This window comes from Serinus canaria, chromosome 11 (genome assembly GCF_022539315.1).
Source record: "Serinus canaria isolate serCan28SL12 chromosome 11, serCan2020, whole genome shotgun sequence".
In the NCBI taxonomy this organism is placed as follows: domain Eukaryota; kingdom Metazoa; phylum Chordata; class Aves; order Passeriformes; family Fringillidae; genus Serinus; species Serinus canaria.
Window position 1 is genome coordinate 3,544,553 of NC_066325.1, and position 18,761 is coordinate 3,563,313.

At 47.6% G+C, this 18,761-nt stretch overlaps 3 protein-coding genes across 4 annotated transcripts in view; 2 read left to right on the forward strand and 1 right to left on the reverse strand.

The window, feature by feature from the left end:
* The window catches only part of LOC103821197 (HYDIN axonemal central pair apparatus protein), a 163,901-nt gene that overhangs the window by 82,948 nt on the left and 62,192 nt on the right, over positions 1-18,761 (reverse strand). The window lies entirely within an intron of this gene.
* On the forward strand, positions 255-10,340 carry LOC115484067 (hydrocephalus-inducing protein homolog). Of its 2 annotated transcripts, XM_050978868.1 has the most exons (9): positions 257-1,132; positions 1,998-2,106; positions 2,695-2,940; positions 3,284-3,426; positions 3,769-3,990; positions 5,170-5,330; positions 5,841-5,941; positions 6,533-6,899; positions 7,704-10,340. In XM_050978868.1, the coding sequence occupies exons 1-9, from the start codon at positions 950-952 to the stop codon at positions 7,840-7,842; spliced, it is 1,671 nt and encodes a 556-aa protein (XP_050834825.1). In that variant the 5' UTR covers positions 257-949; the 3' UTR covers positions 7,843-10,340. The 2 variants fall into 2 exon arrangements, with proteins under 2 accessions (XP_050834824.1, XP_050834825.1); XM_050978867.1 differs by having other exon boundaries at positions 255-1,132; positions 6,533-7,840.
* On the forward strand, positions 12,493-17,029 carry LOC103825906 (peroxisomal coenzyme A diphosphatase NUDT7-like). Its single transcript, XM_030227422.2, has 3 exons — positions 12,493-12,753; positions 14,145-14,303; positions 16,195-17,029. The coding sequence occupies exons 1-3, from the start codon at positions 12,493-12,495 to the stop codon at positions 16,576-16,578; spliced, it is 804 nt and encodes a 267-aa protein (XP_030083282.2). The 3' UTR covers positions 16,579-17,029.

The window sequence follows — 18,761 nt, forward strand, 5'->3', positions numbered from 1 at the left end:
GGATGCCCAAGGGGTAACTGACCCTGTGAAATATTGGGGGAGGCCTCACTGAGAGCTGCCTCTCCCCTGGGAAGGCACAGGCCTCTTGTTAGCTCTAATGCTTTCAGTAACCTTAGGCATGAGATGATCTGGGAGTAACTCTTAGAGTAGAAAAATGAGGCTGATGGTTTAGCCTGTATGAGGAACTGTCAAGACAGGGAAATACTAGGTAGCCAATTGGAAGTTACCCAGATGTGCTGCAGCTGACCTGGGCGTTTCCATGGACAAAGGTTTAGAAGAAGCAGTTTCTGTGCCAGCAAGACAGCAGTCACAGTTTCCTCTTTGTTTCTGTAAAATGAGGTGATCCTCTGTGATTCCCTGGCATTCATTAAGCTTTTTTCTGTGAGTGATTGGAGCTGATATGAAAGAGGAGCCCAGTTCCTCTGCCCTGGTGGGACCTGTGTACTGGGGCTTTGACCTGCCCTTCCTCAACCCTTTAGTGGCTGAACTGGAACAAGACAAGTCTAATTGCTAATAAGCAATTGCTTTTTTACTGTTCTTGGAAATGATCATTACTGACGGTGACAATGATTTATTTCTGCCTTCTTGCTTTTGTACTGCTTTCGTGCGCTGTGCCTTTGCTTGTTTCATAAGTCTCATCTCACTGCAGCCAGGGGATTTGCCATATCTCATCTGGTGTCTCCTTATTTACCTGCTGTACTGCATGATTCAATTAAGTGAAATTATTTTTAACTGTTATTGTGGAAGGCTCTGGCTCTTTGGAGCAGATTCCTCTTGTGAATGGCCCTGAGTGGATTGGGAAGAGGCTGGTGGGGGGCTGTGTTGTGGGGTACAGGAGCACCAGGCAGGGAAAACACTGTAGGTGGCCCTTGGTGCTTTGCTTGCCCAGTGAGAAATGGGTTAGTGCCAGCTGAAATTGTTTCTGTGCCTCTCCTGCAGCTCTGTGGAAATGAAACCCCAAACCCTGAGCTTCACCATCAGTGGGAAGGGGCAGGAGCTGCCGGTGACAGTTGTGCGCCCAAGTGCTCGCAGCAAGAGGGAAATAGCCGTGCTGCGCTTCAAAAGGCTCCAGCTGGAGGATACAGAGATGCTCCCCCTGGTCATCCGTAACAACGGCATCAAACCTGTCAAGGTGAGGAGGACCTGCTCAAGGAAGGATCTGGTTGGGAACAAAGGCTTGTGGCACAGGGGAAGGGTCCCAAAAAACATGGCAGACCTGGGAAGAGGTGTCACCGTTGAGCCCGAAATGACACAAACTCACCAGGAGACTGACTTGAAGAAGTTTAATACAAAAAGCTCTCTCTCTTTTTATAGACAGGTTTGACACATTCTTCTTGATTGGCTAATTAACAAAAACATCTTTCTCACTAACAGTCCTTGAGAAGAACAGAAAAACAGAGTAGAAAAACACCACCTGCAGGTTGTTTATACTAACAAGTTATCATCGTTTCTGCAACTCCCTAAAAGGTCTCACAAGTCCACTGTGAGAAACTAATGTCGTTTCTCGCTCTCTGACCAGGCTGTCAACCACAGGGAAGAGGTGTCAGAAATTCTTTTTAAGCGAGTAACTGACATCTCCAAAAAGGGAGTTCTTGGAAATTTTCCATCCAGTCCTTTTTCTGTAAGTTGAACACAAGAAAGGTGGTGGAGTATTTTCCCGTCTCTCAGGTCACCTTTTGTTCTCATGGACATGTGTGGTTTCCCAGTTCCATAGATTGTATTTAATCCCAGTTTACTACATTTTAAGTAAACTTAGTTGTGGTTTAATCACACTCTGCTCATTACTTTCTGTCCTGTGTGGTTCTGTGTCGGTTCTATCCAGATGCCTCTGAACACCCTTTTTTCTCAGCTGGTTTGACTTAACTTTTGTGCTAAGTGCTGTTTGTAGTGGGAGAGGTGCTGGGCTGCCACGCAGGACCAGCAGCACTGTGGTGTCAGTCTCTGTGCCGTCCTGTACTCACACCGGCATCATTGTGCTCTGGCTTCCCTTTTCTCAGTTTATGTTACACCTGGAGGATGAGCACGGAGTGTTCTTGTTGAAAGGCAGAGCCTCCACATTCAAGACATTCCAAACTGGAAATGTGGAAGGGGACTTCGGCAGAAACGGTAAATTCATTAACCATGAAGTGGGATCATGCAGAGGGAAGACATGTGCCCTGCTCTTGGCTTCTCTGAGCAGCAGCCAGGTGTTAGGCACAGTTTCATTCTTTGGGCTCTCTGTCCCCCAGGCTTTTCTTGGGGATGTTTTTCAGGATCTCCTCCTAGCAAGTTGTAGGAAGTTGTTTTGTTCTTCTAGACGTGGTGGGTTGAGTTGTGGGGGACTGTCACTACCTCAGTGGACCCTCTGAGATATTTGCTGCGTGTGGGAAGGTACCAGCCTGAACAGACATAGCCCTTGAGCACACAGCCAGCCAGCAGAAGCCAAAAGCACTCTTTGGCTGAGCTTTGCATATGGCTGGAGCTGGCTGGAAGCAGATGGAATGAGGGCTGGGCATCATCCTGAGGTTAAGCTGCTTAAGTGGTGCTGTGACTGGAGGTGGCAGTCTTGTGAACATAGGAAGAGGGTCTGGAACCACTTCTAACCAATCTGTGCTTAGAAGGCAGCTGGTTTCACCTCCTATTCCTCATATATCCTATGGAAATATTTCCTCAGTACAGCTGTATTAATTAACTCTGATTTCCATTGCTGTGCAGAGAGCAAGCCCGCAAAGCCTTTCTTTCTTCTGCGTCATGGGCAATCGGCAGAGTTTGATGTTATTTTCAAACCCACCCTGGCTCAACGTCTGGAAGGGAAGATTTGTCTTCTAGTGGGGGACTCCCGCCTGACCCTAACCGAGCTGGTGGGTGAAGGCCACATGGATGAATTCACCCTTGATGGGTTAAAGGAAGACCCCCAGGAGAGGAATGCCAGGAGCAGTCTGAAGAAAGACATTATTGATGGTAAGAGAGGAGAGGCTGCCAAGGTGGAGCAAGGAGGAGGACAACGTCTGATGACGTGTGTCCTCCCTCTAGCCAGGCCTGGGCTGTCACCCACGGGACTTGCTGGCCTGTGGGAGTGGCAGCCATGCCTGCAGAGCAGTGAGTGCTGTGCTGCACATCACTGGCTTAGGGGTGTGCCAGGGTGTTTCCCTGGAAGTGGTGGGATGGGGAACTGCCAGGGGAACTCCCTCCAGAGGGAGGAAGGCTTGGAGCAAGGAAGCATTGAACATAAAGGTGTCTGTGCACGTGAGGGGGCAGGTGGAGCTCCCTGCATGCTGAGATTCCTTGCTCTCCTCCTTTACAGCAGTCAGAGCAAATCACATCCAGTTTGGGCACTGTCCTGTCGGGAAGCGCTGCCGCAGGACCTTCACCATCACCAACCACACCCGTACGCAGTTCATGCGTTTTGTGTGGGACGCAGATGCCACATTCCAGTTCTCCCCCAAGGTGAGCATGGAGTGCTCTGCCTTTCCCCATTGCTCAAGCTCCTGGTGTTCCCAGGAGCTGGCAGGGAGTCCTCACATGCCACTGATAGCCCATTCCAGTGCCATGCAGGAGATGCAGTCCCTGGCTTTGCTGGGCAGAGGCTGCCAGCCTTGCAGAAAAGGCTTCATGTTATGGGAGGTGGCACCTTCTGTTTATACTTTTGTCTGTCAAATTTCACATAAATCCTCTTCTGAGGTGCAGATTCCTGGCACAGCTGTTCACCACATCAGTCTCTTTTGCTGTCAGGCCTGCCTTTGGCAGTACTTCCAGTTTGGTCCCGACTCCCTCCCCGATTCTCCCTAGGTGGGACACCTCCATCCTGGCTGTGCCAAGGGCATCACAGTGACCTTGAAAGCAGATGTCCCAGGCACCTTCAGGAGGCACCTTGTGAAATGTAAGGTGACCAAGATCAACTTCAAGCGGCCACGAAGGAAGGTTCCAGACTGGGACGACCAAATGTGCATTGTGACGTGGAAGGATATCCCCAGGAAAGACCTGGCAGCCAGATGGTTTAAAAAAGAGAGGGTAAGAAGCAGAACAGCAAAAAAAAGGCAATCCAGCTTTTACAGAAAGAACCACCACAGCACCATCACTGCTGGCTGAGCAGCTCCTGCTTCCTCTGACATTGGACAGCCGAGAGGTTCACCAGCAGTGCATTCCAGGAGAGAGGTGGATGCACAGTGACCAGATACACTCACACAAGATGGGGAAGCCTTTTGACAAGAGACCTTTTAGCCACACTCAACTATCAGTCTGTGCCACAAGCACAAGTGTTGCAGCCCATGTTGAATGGAAGGCAATGCTTTATGATTTTATCCCATTTTATGGTGTTTGAAATCTCTTCATCTCATGTGGTGCCTTTTCACCAACAAGGAGTTAAGTCTGCTGCACTCTGTCTCTTCTTTTAAAGTGGAGAGAAATACACTTCTCCTGCATATGCTGGTCAACTCCAAGTTTTGTCTGCATGGATACCAGAGAATTTGGTTGTGGTCTCTGTATTGTGTGGGATATCTCATCATGAAGTAGCCCAGGCACTGTATGACTCTGTGGAGGAGTCCAGAGAAGGACCATCTCCAGAGACTCTTGCTTTTATTGTCATTATTGCCACATACACTCATCTTGGGTGAAGGTTCTTTCTGGGTTTCTGGACCCTTTTAAGGCCTCTAAAAACCGTCCTCTTTTCTATCAGAACATCTGCGGTTGGAGACTTTCCCAGTGAGATCTTTCACATCCCAAAATGCCCATCCCCAGCTCCCAGCAGTGTGGCTGTTGCTCCAGACATGACATCTGGAGAGCACTTTCCCCTAAGACAAGAAGGAAGAGGTGCTTTCTAGAGCTCTTCAGTCTTAGGGTTCTTCATCCACAGAGCTCCAGCAGGGGAACTTAACCCTATTTTGAGACCTTCTGGATTTATAGGGGACAGGAAAAAAGCCAGTCCCTCTACAAGGTTGAAGTACAGGGACTGGAACACAGCTATAGTCTCCATGGGGATATTAGCAGCTGTGGTAGAGACTGCTTGGATCAGTCTCTACCACAGAGTGTTCTACTGAGCAGAACACTCCCAATTTTGTCATCTTTCCAGGGAAGTAAAAGTGAATGGTCCTTTCTAGTCCCTTAGGAGGCTGATCTTGGAGGCCAGAAGATTCCCTTCTCAGCCTGACCTTCTGGGCTCTGCTTAGTGATTTCTCCTTCCTGTGTTTGCAGGTGGTCGAGACAGTCCCGGAACCTGCTCACACTGTGCTGGAGAAGAGCAGCCAGGAGGCCGAGGTGTACCTCAGTGCCATTGTTTTCTACACTCAGTTCAAACTGAGCACAACCATGGTTCAGTTCAAGGATACCTCCCCCTTGCAGACAAGGATAGCCACGTGAGTGCTGGAGGCCAGGCAGGGCCCTGGGGGCAGCAGCTGACCTTGCCCGGGGCTGGCCCAGGGCCTGCTTGCCAGAACTCTGCCCCACCCCAAACCAGCACAGGCCCATTTACGTGCACACAAAGCTAAGCAGGTGGAGGTGCTCAGGAGAGCCTCAGTGCTGCCACACCTTTCTGCTGAGAAGAGCCATGGCACTGCTCTCACTGCATGTCACCTGTCCTCATCTGCTCAAGAATAAGTTTGCAGTCATACCAAGACCTAAAGTCCAGAGAAAGCCCCTTAGCTTCAATGTCCTGGGCACCATGTTGGCCCTTTCCTCTTAAACTTCCAGGCTTTAAAATACTTTTTTGGGCCACCTGGGACAGCAGGCTGAGCATGGCAGGGTTGCCTGGGATAGAAGATGCTCCTCGGCAGAAAGTGATACCAGGAGTCCATCAGACAATGTTACTGTACTATTTCCTTTATATTTATTGGACATTTTTTTTATTCCTCCTTCCTGCTTTTCAGTTTCAGGCTATCCAACACAGGGAAGGTAGCCCTGGAATACTCTTGGGAGGAAGCTGAAGATGGTGAAGCAGTGAAGAAGCAATACTCATCTGCTCTGATGCGTAAGGGCATTTCACTTGGTAGCTGAGGGCCCTGGGAGAAGATTCTGCCCCTTCACTCCAAAACATGAATTGCTTTTTCATCCTTGTCCACATGTCCACTTTCATCAGCATCTTCCCAGCTGCAGCTGGAGAGTTTTTGCCCTTATCTGCTGTTCATCCCCTGCTGTTCTTCCTCTGGCACCTCTGCTCTGCAAAGGAGCTGAGCCAGGCTCTGCGGAGAGCCACGTGCTGGGTGGACTGGGAAGGACTGGGAAGGGGGACATCAGGAACATCTCAGACTCTTTGAAAAGTCTGAGACTGGGAAAAACAGTGGTGTAACAAGTGAGCTGCCCTGCAGCCACTGCCTTTTGCGCAGTTCCCCACTCCAGGGAAAATGCAAAGTCACCGTCTAAAACCAACTCTCCTGCTTTGGCACAGGAGTTTGTGCTGCAGGCAGAGACCCTGCTCCCAGATGCTCTATTTCCTGCTGAAAGTAATTGGCCAGAGATGCTCCAAGTGCATCCCAGCTCTCTTCCAACTACCTGCAGCAGGAGGCAGAGTTGCTGGGAACATAGGATTTATCTTTGAAAGGTGTCCTCTTCCTCTCTGCAGGTCATTTCCTCTCCTCTGACACTTTAAAGCGTTGCAAAAAGATGCTGCGTCGTTTTGGGTGGCAGCCGGATCGTCCTTTTGAAACTCAGTCTTCTGGGCTGAAGCTGCTGCATCAGCTGGCCAAGCGGCTGCAGCAGCAGCAGGATTCTGAGCAGCAGCAGCTGCCCGAGCAGCAGGACCAGCCCAAGCCGTGCCGCTCAAGGCGTGTCGGTTCCGCCCTGGAAATCCTGCCAGATCCCTTCCATGACCTGCCACTGTTCACCATCAAGCCCTGCCACGGCATCATCGCCCCTGGCCAGAAGCAGGCCTTTCAAGTGCGGTTCTCCCCAAAGTGTGAGGGGATGTTTGAGACCACCCTGCAGTGCAGGTGGGAAACATTTAGCACTTGCCAACTCATGCCTCTGATGGGTATTCCTGGGGGATCACAGGGTGGGACAGGGTGGAAGGGACCACAGAGTGGAAGGGACCACAGGGTGGTAGGTCATCTGGTCCCACTTCCCTGTGTAAGCATGCTCATCCTAGAGCACATGGCACAGGGTTGTGTCCAGAGGGCTCTGGAATAATTCCAGTGAGGGACACTCCACACCCTCTCTGGGCAACCTGGCACCTGCACAGGAAAGAAGTTCTTCCTCAGGGTCAGGTGGAATTTCCTGTTCAGGTTCTGCCATTGCCTCTTGTCCCACTGCTGGGCACCACCAAGCACAGCCTGGTTCATCCCCTAACACCCTCCCTTCAGTCCCTCTGACTGGGATGGGGAGGTGAGCCTAGAGACAGGCAGCCCCAGAGAGGCGGCAGAAACACCCACAGGAGCAGAGAAAGATCATCATCTGGCCTTGGTAGGGAGACACTGGTTAAAAACACTGTATGAAACATCACACTCCTGGAAGGCTGCAAAATCTGGAAGAAGAGATCCAGCAACCAGCAAGTCCCTAGCTCTGCTTCCTTTTGGGACAAGCAAGGCCTGCTTCTCTACATGGAACCCTGAGTGCTGTAGTTGGTCCCCAGGCACTTAACTGCTCATGTTCCTGCCCTTGCACCTCTGTAGCCTCCGTGCAGCGAGTGCACTTGTTTAATTTGCTGCTCGCTGCTTGCACAAAGAGAGGATGCAGCAAGTTGCAGAGCGACTGGCTGAGAATGTTTGTCTGGCTAATACCAGTCCCTTTCTTCCTAGGATTCCTAACATGAAGCCAAATCAGAAGATGAAGCAGGTGATTGTGAAAGGCAGAGCCCGGGAGCAGAAGATTCCTGATAGAGCGGAGAGAGAAAGGGCAGGGAGCCAAGAATCAGGGGCTCTGGAAACCAGCACCTAAGGGGCAGCATTTGTGTCAACTGGAGTCTCCTGAAGGAGCCAGCAACATCATGCCTTCTGCTGCTGATGGTCTCCCACCCTTCACCAGAGACCTCTGCAGCTGCTCTTCCAGGCTCCAGTGAACACCTCAATCTAATCTTTTAATTACCTAGGTTATTAACTGGTTATTATATTGATAATTAATTCATGATTGTCAATAAATTGTTAATTGTTAATAAACAACAATGCAAACAAACAACAATGCTGGCAGCAACAACAAACAGAACCAGATACCCAACCTCAGCCTTCCCTTGGCTCCAGGCACTTTATTTTTGCTGTAGTTCCAGTCACAGCTGGACTGGGAAAGGGAGGCAAATAATGAATAAAGCAATTGCTACAGAAATTTTATTTAAGGAGGAAGGAACCAAGGAATACTCACTCTGGAGAGCTCAAGCACTGTGTAATCAATTCTGAAGAACTTATTGCTGTGAGGGAGTCTCTACAGTAGCCGAATAGTGACTGGACAACGCTCAAGTTGTTAAATAAATAATGAGAAAACACCGTATTGAGGGAAGAGCCCTAGCCCTTGGGCCCTTTCAAAATATGCAAATAGATTATACTGAGTTCCCCAAAATACAGAGATGGAAATATCTTCTTGGAACAGTTGATCACCTCACCAATTGGTAGCCTTTGTTACCTCAACTGCAACTACCTCCAAAGTGGCTAAGATGCTATTAGAACAAATCATTCCCAGATATGGGATAACTGAAAGAATGGACTAGATAAGGGAACACACTTTACTTCAAAAATTGTACATTCCATGTGTTGTATTAGACATAAATTGGGAATTCCATACCCCATGGCACCCTCAAAGCTCCAGATGTGTGGAGAGAATGAATGCTATCCTTAAGAACCATATTACCAAATTAATATTGAAACCAGATTAGCATTATTACGGATCAGAACTGCTCCAAGAAAGGACATAGGAGTTTCTCCCAGTGAAATGTTAGTTGGGTTACCTTATCTGGGAAGGGAGGAGGGGTTGCCAGTGGCTGAAACAAATGACTTACATCTCAGAAATTATTTGCAGGCAATTGCACTTTCTCTCACGGATCTTAGAAGAAAAGAGTAGTTACCCCAAACATCACCCCTAGACTTTCTATACACCAGGTAAAACCAGGAGATTGGGTTCTAATAAAATCTTGGAACGATGATACCTTAATAGCAGCATAGAAGGTCCCTTTTAGGTACTTTTAACAACTGAAACAGTTACCAGGAGTGCAGAAAAGGAGTGGTTGGTCTAACTCCTCTCAAGTCAAAGAGCCAGTGGAAGCTCCTCCCCAAATTTGGACAGTGGTACAAGGAGATGACCCTTCAAAGTTAATATTCAAAACATGACTTAATAGTAAACAATCATGGGCAAGACTGGACTGACCTTTGTATTTGCCACCAGAAAGCCTTTTGCTCCACTGTGGGCTGCAATCCCTTGGGTGTTGAGCAGTGGGAATAGAAGTCAAACCAGACCTTGACTAAAGAGGAATAGGAAATGACGTTCTAAGACTCTGGAAACTGCTGGACGGAGCGCCATGGCCTCTATGCTTCACCTCTAGATCCCTGCAGTGTGCTGTTCTAGTGCACAGAGCTTAGGAAGCAGGAGCGAAGGTAACCTTTGATGCTACAGTTAAAATCTGAGGTTTGCATCATCCCAGCAAGCACGGAGGAACTGCTATGGAAGGCACTGCACACAAGTGTATCTACATCCTACTTCAGTTGAGTTGGAAGAGAACTATGGACAGCAACATGATCCAACAGCTCAGGAACTTTTAAACAGACTGAATTTAACACCAACCTAATAAATGACTGATTAATCTTCCTTATAACTACTTCACAAAAGGAGCCAGTTTGTATAGTAATTACAAGCGACCCCCAACGAAGGAAATGACTGGCATCTGACTCCAAGGCTTCGGAATGCTGAACACTTGCTTTATTAAAACTATACTATTTTGCATTACAACTATTTAAAGAGAGATTACTATACTATGCTATGCTATGCTATGCTATGCTATGCTATCATACTAAAGAATACTAAAGAAAACTCATGACTCTCTGCCCGAGAGTCAGGACACAGCTTTGACTGATTGGCCAAATGTTGCGGTGTGATTTCAGGATCTACACCAGAACTTTGGGCCTCTCCCCTGATAATTTCCTGCCAGGTGTGTCAGTCACCTCTCCTTCCCCCTCCCTTGTCCCCTGCTGAGTACTGTCTGTCATTCCTGGCATTCCAGAAGGGCGTGGAGTGATTGGGCAGATTCAAAGGATGGCCTCTACCCCTAGGGGGGCATTGGGCCATCCAGGTGTCTTTGTCCCTTAGGAGCTCCTCTCCTGTACCTGGCTGGTGGCTTCCTAGTCCTTCCCTCCCCCTCTCCCCAGGGTTAAGAGAGCCAGCAACCACATGGTTCAAGGTGAGTTCTGTTGGAGCTGGTGCTGGATTCAGAGGCCTGTGAGCCAGAATAAAGCTCTGCATTGAAACCCTTCATCAGAAATGACTCCTCTCCTTCACCATTGCTTTAAAGCTTCTCTGCCAGAGGTAAACCAGAGGAGCAGACCGTGTTACAGGGGAAAGCTCCATCCTGCAGCCATCAGAGCTTCTGCATGCCTGGACTTGCCTCCAAGCACCCAGCTGCAGCACACAGCTGGCCAAAAGTGTCTCTGGGGTGAAAACACCACAGTTGCCACTTTTTGGTTCAGCAGCCAGGGCCAGACAAGCTCAGGCCAATCCTGGCTGGCTATATGGGTAATTACTCCAATAGCCAAGGAAACAAAACAATCCTCAGCAGAATCCAATTACAAAATTCCTTCAGATAAACAATCTTCCAACACATTCCACTTGTGCACAAACACAGGAGCAGTAAATGAGATAAGAATTGTTTTGATCGTTCTTTGCTTCTCTCACAGCTTCTCTCTGTTCAGAGGGCATGTGAATACCACAAGTTTGTGCTGACCAGAGAGAACAATGAAATCAAGTTTTTCAGGTAAAATGGATGATACAAGGAAAGGGTGGATTGTGAGAAATGAGGTGATATTTTGCTGAAGCCAAAAGGTTATTAGGTTAAAGAATGAAAGGTGTTGGCTCTATGTTTTGTTGTTTGAATGGTTTGGATTTGTTCTGGTTGGTTTGTTGAGTGTTGCCATTGGCTGGGAGAGTGGTGGGGTTGAAGAAGTGACTAAAAAAGAAGTAGGATGAGAGGGGAGGGGACCATAAATTTGCAGATGATACCAAGCTGGGAGCATGTGTGAATCTGCTGAAGGAGGGCTCTGCAAAGGGACCTGGACAGGATGGATAGATGGGCTGTGTCCAATCAGATGAAGTTTAACCAATCCAAGTTCCGAGTCCTGCATGTTGGCCTACAAATTGACTGGGGACAGAGTGGCTGGAGAGTGCCCAGGCAGAAAGGGACCTGGGGGTATTGGTGGACTGCAGGCTGGACATGAGCCAGCAGTGGGCCCTGGTGGCCAAGAAGGCCAATGGCTCCTGGACTGGATCAGGAATGGTGTGGCCAGCAGGAGCAGGGAGGTCACTCTGCCCCTGTACTGGGCACTGGTGAGGGCACAGCTCGAGTGCTGTGTCCAGTCTGGCCCCTCAGTTTGGGAAGGACCTTGGGACACTGAGCACATCCAGAGGGGACAAGGAGGCTGGAGAGGGGCCTGGAACACAAACCCTGTGAGGAACCCCTGAGAGAGCTGGGGGTGCTCAGCCTGGAGAAAAGGAGATCAGAGGTGACCTTATCACTCTCTACAACTCCCTGAAAGGATAGTTGTAGTCAGTGGGGTTGGTCTCTGCTCCCAGGCAACAACTGACAGAAGCAGAGGACACGGTCTTAAGTGGCACCAGGGGAAGCTTAGGTTGGATATTAGGAAAAAGTTCTTCACTGAAAGAGTGATGGCACACTGGAATCGCCTGCCCAGGGAGGTGGTAGAGTCACCAACCCTGGACACATTTGAAAAAAGACTGGATGTGGCACTCAGTGCCACGGTTTAATTGATGAGGAGGTGTTAGGTTATAGGTGTTAGGTTATAGGTAGCACAGGACGATCACACGCAATGATCATGCACAACCTAATTAATTCTGTGATTCTGTGAAAAGTTGGTGGTTGGTAGAGAACGCAAGTTCCTGAGTACCCATCCAATGGGAAAGGGGACAGGGACCAGCCCTGCCAGGAAAAGGTATAAAAAGAAAGCATCTTCTCGGAGAAGGTGTGTGTTCGTCTCTTGGGGAAGGGAGACACACCTGGCTCAGCTGAAGCATTACTAATAAAGAGGGTTTTTTTGCTTCGACAGTTTCTCCCAATTGAATTGTATCCAAAAGTTAGTGCATTTCTAACACCATGGAGGAGGAATAAGGTGATCTTTAAGGTCCCTTCCATGTTCTATGGTTCTGTGACTGGTCACGAACGCAGCACTTTCACGGTCCTCCTCGCACTGCGAGCCGCTCCAGCGCCGGGGTTCAGGCGGGACGGGACGGGATCGATGGAGCCGCCGCGTGTCTGGGGCAGCGCGGCCCCGCAGCTCCCGGCGCAGGGACCGGCCGGAGCGGGAAGGGAAAAGGAAAAGGGAACGATCGAGCGCTGCCTGGCGGAGCCGCGTCCCTGCCGGGCCGGGGGCGGTGCCGGAGATGGCGGCGGAGCGGGAGGAGCCGGGCCCCGGTCCCGGTCCCTGCCCAGGGCCCGCGGGGGATGAGCGGGACGCGGCCGGAGGGTGCCGGTGCTCCGCTCTGCCCGCCCCGGGGCTCATGGAGCAGGCCCGGCACCGCCTGAGGGAGTTCGATGTCGGGGACAGGTTCTCCCGCTTGCCGCTGCCCAGAGCCGCCGTGCTGCTGCCGCTGATGGGGCGAGGGGGGCGGCTGCACCTGCTGCTCACCGTCCGCTCCCTGCAGGTACCGGGGGCTCCGAGGGGCGCGACCCTTCCCGGGGAGCCAGCGGTGTGTGCGTCCCCAGTGCCGCCCCTCGTCCCAAGGGCACGGCCGGGAGGTTTTACCCTGCCGGGATTCTGTGTTTGCGTGCCAGGAACATGCCGGGATCCCGGAAACCCGTGACAGCAAATTATCATTTGCACAGCCGGTAAGGATTGCTTACTTAAATAAGGAAACTGACCCTGGAGCGCAGCTTTATTAAATGAGGTTTTTCAGTCTGCACTTAATATTACTCTTCTCTCCCTTTAGTTGCCTTTTTAGTATAAAAGGCAACAACCCAAGGCTGCCAGAACTCTTTCTCCAGCATTTTGTTTTCTATTACAGCTCTGGTTTTCCATTCCCGTGTCACATCAACTGCCTGTACTCAGGAATTACTTTTTTCCGTTGTTGGGTCTTGCTTAAAAATCAAATAATCACAGTAACATAGCTGTTAAATTGATTGTAAATGTGTTTGTTACTGATCCATGATGCTCAAGCCTACTACTGTAAGGTATTTAAAGGTATCTTAGAAATAACTCACTTTTTGATGCAGTCAGGAGAGGACATAGTCTTTTAAGCAATAACTAAATAATTTAATTTGTAATGAGTCAGTTGGGTGCGTGTCTCCCTCCCCAGAGGCAAAAACACACACACACACTTTGACAAAATGGTGATCTTTATCCCCTTTGGAGGCTGGGCTGGTCCTGTCCCCTTTCCCATTGAATGGCTCCTCAGAAACTCAGGCTCTGCCAACTCTTCTGTCCCTTCCCTTCTCATCCTTCTTCCTGTTCTGGTCATGTTCAACCCTGCCCCTCTCCCAGTTCTCAACAACACTCAACCAATTAAACAAAACACACTCCAACTATAGATAACAGATAGGAAACAGAAAACGCCATTTCCATTCTATTGCTCCATAACCTTTTGGGGCTGAAGCAAAATGTTATTTTCTCTCTCACGGGTACATTATTTAATTGTGTCTTTCAAAAGTTTCTGCTCTTATTTTAATCTTGCTCTACAAGTTGTCTGTCCAGATTCATCTGTCAGTCACTTATGTAAACAAGATGATGTAAAATGTGAACTTTGACATACTCAAGCAGAAGTTCCAGTGTGAATTACACAACGCTGTCCAGGTACAGGGTATTTTTTGATAGTGAGGATTTATGAATTAGCAGGGGATAGCCTCAGTGTTTTCTTAGGTAGCTCCTCTTGCCAAGGCATGTTTCTTCTGGTCTGCAGAATCCTTAACCACCATTTCCAGCTTCTTTGACTGCAAAGATAAACATAAAGGGATGCTGCAATACCAACATGCATCTGTGTGGATCCAATAAGAAACATAAACCTTGTTCTATTAACACTAGTACTCCTTTACATTCTAGCTGAGAAGATCACCAGGGGAAGTGTGTTTTCCAGGAGGCAAAAGGGAAGCCACTGAAAAAGATGACATTGACACTGCTCTCCGAGAAGCTAAAGAAGAAGTGGGTCTTCAGCCAGAGAAGGTGGAAGTCATCTGTAGGCTGATGCCTGGAATTGCTAAAGTAAGTCAGCGTATCAGTACAGAATAAGTTTGGGTGCTTTTCTTTTGTGTGGTTGGCAGTGACCTTTTCAAACCTGGAAGTGTCAAGAGGCGCCGCTTCTTTGCGTGCACAGCCCGTGTGTCCAGCAGAGCCCAGGAAAGGGTTCTGGCTCAGGGTTTGGTGTTTGTGAGAGCAGCTCTGGGGCACCAGTCAGTGGCTCTGGAGCCCCACACAGACAGCGCTGCCCTGGCAGGGTCCAGCAGAGAGCCGTGAGCGCAGTCACGGGGCTGCAGCGAGGGGGTGCTGAGCAGACAGGCTGAGGGAGGAGGGCTGGCTCAGCTGGAAGGCTCCCAGGGGATTTGGCTGCTCTCTTCTTCTGGGGTGTCAGAGAGGGGACAATACCACAACTCTTCTTGAGGCAATGGACAGAGCAGCAGCACGGACATTTTGATGAGATGCAAGAAAGAAATCCTCTTCACCATGAGGTCAGCCCAAAAGTGGAGCAGATGTTCCTGACAAGCTGCATCATCTCCATCCCTGGAGCTGTGCAGAGCTCACTCACGCAGGCAGGGTCGCAGCAGGCTGCTGCAGCCTCACAGCTGTCTGGTGTGGTGTCTGCTGACTCCAGGGCTGTGCAGACAGAGAGGGAGCACCAGTGGGGATGTGCACTGGGATTGTGGGCATCGTCTTCCTCTAGCAGGGAGACTGCCCGAGGTGTCTTTGGAGTGTAGGGCACCGTTTGTAAATTAACAGGTTCTCAATTTCAGTAGCAGTGTTCAGTGTTACATAGGATCAGTTTTCCCACAGAGGAATTGCTGTTTCTGAAGACTATTTTTGTTCACCAGGTAGCACATTATTACTATGCATCCTGTTCTTCTATCTGATAGCAATATCCTCTCCCCATTAAAAAAGGAAAAAACTACTTTTGAAATTGTACTGCAAAAAGCTTTATTTATGCTTTATTTGACTTCTTAAATTATAATTTTTGTACAGATAACCTTAAAGTCACATAGGTCAGAGGCAGTGTGTAAAAAGGATCAATTTTTCCCTGTTTTCCAGCCAATTAATTCAGTCAGTAGGAGAGATGGTGTGGGTTTTGGACCATGAATATTGTACATGTCAGATGATACTCTGGCTCCTCAGTATATACATTCCAGGTGCTTCTGACTTGGACTGAGTCTTTCCAGACTTGAATCAAATACCACAAACACTGTTTTGCTCTTCCTCTTTTCTACAGGACAGCGGTCTTTGTTAGTGTGAATAAATAGAACTGGCAATGTATCCTAAAGAATTTTGGTGTTCCCTTGCTGCAAGGTATGATTTCAGTGATTTTGCCTTCCCATGGAAGAAGGGATTACATTTAGAATTAAAATGTCCATATATAAGGTGTTTCAAAAATTGTTACATTTTATGGCTAAATGCATTGCAGTAATATTTCTGTACCTTTAGAAAAATACTTCCATATTCTGGAAAATTCGTATATCCTGGGAAAACAATACAGAAATGTGATGAATGATAGGGAAAACCTGGATTAAAATCAGAATTAGAAAACGTCAATAAGGAAGAGCCATGGGGAAGCAGGCATGCTTTTTTACTTCTGTAGCAAACTGGCAAGCCTTTTTAACTGCTCCGTGATTATACAGGATGAACTGAGTATTTGTTAAGTCATTTTTGAGAAATACAAAAATATGAGTTGAAATTCTTCAAGTCAAATTACATAGCTTGCCATTAGGGGGACTAAATTGCATTGCAGTTGAAAATAGTTCATAGGCTTCTTGTACTCATTTTGTAACAATGAAATGTTTTTTTGAGTATGAACATTTTTACTTGGTACAAACATAAGTGTTTGAGGGTTTTGTTGATTTTTAAAAATTTACTTATTGACTGGAGGTTTTTTCCCCTCTCTTTTCAGATGAATAACTTGGTGACACCAGTTGTAGGATTTATAGAGGATACATTCCAGGCCACCCCTAACCCAGATGAAGTGAGCGAGGTTTTTCTTGTGCCTTTGGAATACTTTGTCAAGCCCTTAAATTACAAGACCTTCTCTTACAAAACCTCCTCAGGTTACTCAACTCACGTACACTGCTTTATATACCATGACCAGGAACATAAAAAGTCATTCAAGATATGGGGTCTGACTGCACACTTTGCTGTATTTCTTGCTCTTGTAATTTTTGGAGAGAGACCTACCTTTGAAGTGGATTATGATCTTGACAACTTAATTTCATCCTCTGAAAATTACTTCATTAATTTGTATGCATCTGTACATGAAGGAAAGAAGAGTAATCTGTGACAACTTGGTCTGGCAATTAATTTATTTTGAAAGAGGAAAAAGGATGTTGGTTTATTTCCTTTGTACCTATTTTCTGAAAGCTACAGTTGAATTTCTTTGGAATTGGGAACTTTAGGATGACAATCCCTGACTAGATTAATACAATTTTTAATCTAAGAGTTGTGAGAAGCACACAACATTTTTTGTGAAGCAGACTTTCAAAAGGTCTGTTTCAGTTCCTTCTCAGTTTCAGTGCCTTTCTTATGTGTGATCAGAGATACTTTCTGTGCTTTGCTTTGTCTATAATGAGATAATACTGTTTGATGAAATTTGTGTCTGAGTTAACCTATGAAAACTTTCAGGGATCTGTCTGCCTCTTACATGTGCCATATGTGGACAACGTGATCCATACAGTCTTGTGTGGTATCTCTGAGCACTTACAGAATGTACAATAAAAATACAAAAGGTTTCAGATGCTTTCACAATCTTGTTTTGTTTTGCTTGGGCTTGTAGAGGGAAGAGGGCAGACCAATATGTGCAGTGAATTTTGGTTAATTTAACATTTCTCACGAGGCAATTCCATAGACTATGGAAAACAGGATACTTCAGGCAATAGCACTGAAGTTTGTCCTTCACCATCTGTTACCAAATCTCACTCAGCTGCTGGCAGGAGTCTTCTCCAGGACAGGACAGTGGAGATGAGGATTCACGAGGACAACTCACCAAATACAGAACAACAGAGAGGGGTTCAGAACCCACAAAACAGCCCCTGGAGAATGATCAGAGACTGACAATGCACAGCAAGAGCCTCTGAACATGGAATGACCGAATGCTCCATGCCAAACACACTGTAACCTGAAGACAAGATAGAGCAGGATAAATTTGAGTCAAGAGGCTGTTAGGAAAATTAATCCACAAACACCAGAGGTTTATGTCCAGAAAGGAGGCAGAGGAGTCCTTTTTCTTTATTTGAATAAAGGGAGAGCCATGAGGCATCCCCTGGGGTCTCTCGAATTCTTGGAGGACACAGCCTCCCTTTTTATCCCAATTTCCCAGCCACATTTCCCTTCTCACTTTCACCCTAGGCTGAGGTACTTGAGAGGTTCAGACTTCCCAATACGCCTGATCCCAAAGATTTCCCTCTAAGGTATAACCCTCCCTTTTAATTTTTAATTCTTATGGAATTTAGGGGGTTTTCTTCCCCATTGTTTCTTTCATCTCTCAATGTCTAATTTCATTTATCAGCAAACCTAAAGTTTATTGGTAAAAGCAAATATCTTTTCCCAATCATCAATCAGTGGAATCCTTCCCATTGCTTCTTTTATCTCCTAGTGCTACTTTTATCTACTAGCAGACCCACAGCTTGTTTGTAAAGACAAATCTGCCATTCCTCTCAAAATCAATTACCATGATAGCACAATCTGGCAGGAATGTGATCAGAGCTAGAAATCCCCATTCCTTGGCACAGCTGGCACGTGTGCAGTTAGTTGGGAGCGGGCGAGCTGCAAAAATAGTGTTGGTGGGGATGCTCCTCTTGTTAAACTCAGAAGCAAAGTGGCACAAGATAGAGCAGTGATTTTCACTTTAGAATTCCTTTGCCTTTGGGAGTGCACATCACAGAGGCTGCTCTTCTGGAGTTTGAAATCCCAGTATTGATTGAAAGAGTCCAGAAGGTAGAGGAAGAGCATCAAGCCAAGCCTTGCAGGGTTCCCTGGAATCTGGCAAGGAGCCAGTGCTGAAAGGCTCGTGCCACCCTCCTCCTGTGTCACTTGAGCTCCTTGCATGCCCCAGCAGACTTCCTGGTGCTTCTGACTGCAGATCCAACTAAGATCCAGTCATGTCCAGAGATAAAATCCAGAAGTAGCTCCACAGGTGCTTTGTTGCTCTGTCCCTGTGAGTTCTGCAGTTCCAAAGTCTGTAAACCTGCAGGTTTCTAGCCAAACCTGCTCATTTTAGAGCCCTTTAGACCTGCTTATATTTTATACTGCATTGACAATGTTTAGGTACTATATTAGCCATAAGTTTAGGCATAAGGATCCAAGGCAATGTGTTTGCTATCAGACTGTGATCCATGACCATCCTAAGGGTGTCAGTGGCTTCATGATAGGGGATTAGAGCATTAGCTATCCAGTTCCAGTGGCAAGGGACATGGTGGGACTTCAAGGAGTGGTTAAGGCTGGCTATAAAAGCTCCAGGTGCTTCAC

Coding starts and splice junctions, on each gene's coding strand:
- LOC115484067 (XM_050978867.1), top strand. CDS start 950: ATGAAACCCCAAACCCTGAGCTTCACCATCAGTGGGAAGGGGCAGGAG. Junction 2,107..2,694: donor AGGGGACTTCGGCAGAAACG/GTAAATTCATTA, acceptor ATTGCTGTGCAG/AGAGCAAGCCCGCAAAGCCT. Junction 5,942..6,532: donor ATACTCATCTGCTCTGATGC/GTAAGGGCATTT, acceptor TCCTCTCTGCAG/GTCATTTCCTCTCCTCTGAC.
- LOC103825906 (XM_030227422.2), top strand. CDS start 12,493: ATGGCGGCGGAGCGGGAGGAGCCGGGCCCCGGTCCCGGTCCCTGCCCA. Junction 12,754..14,144: donor TCACCGTCCGCTCCCTGCAG/GTACCGGGGGCT, acceptor TTTACATTCTAG/CTGAGAAGATCACCAGGGGA. Junction 14,304..16,194: donor TGATGCCTGGAATTGCTAAA/GTAAGTCAGCGT, acceptor CTCTCTTTTCAG/ATGAATAACTTGGTGACACC.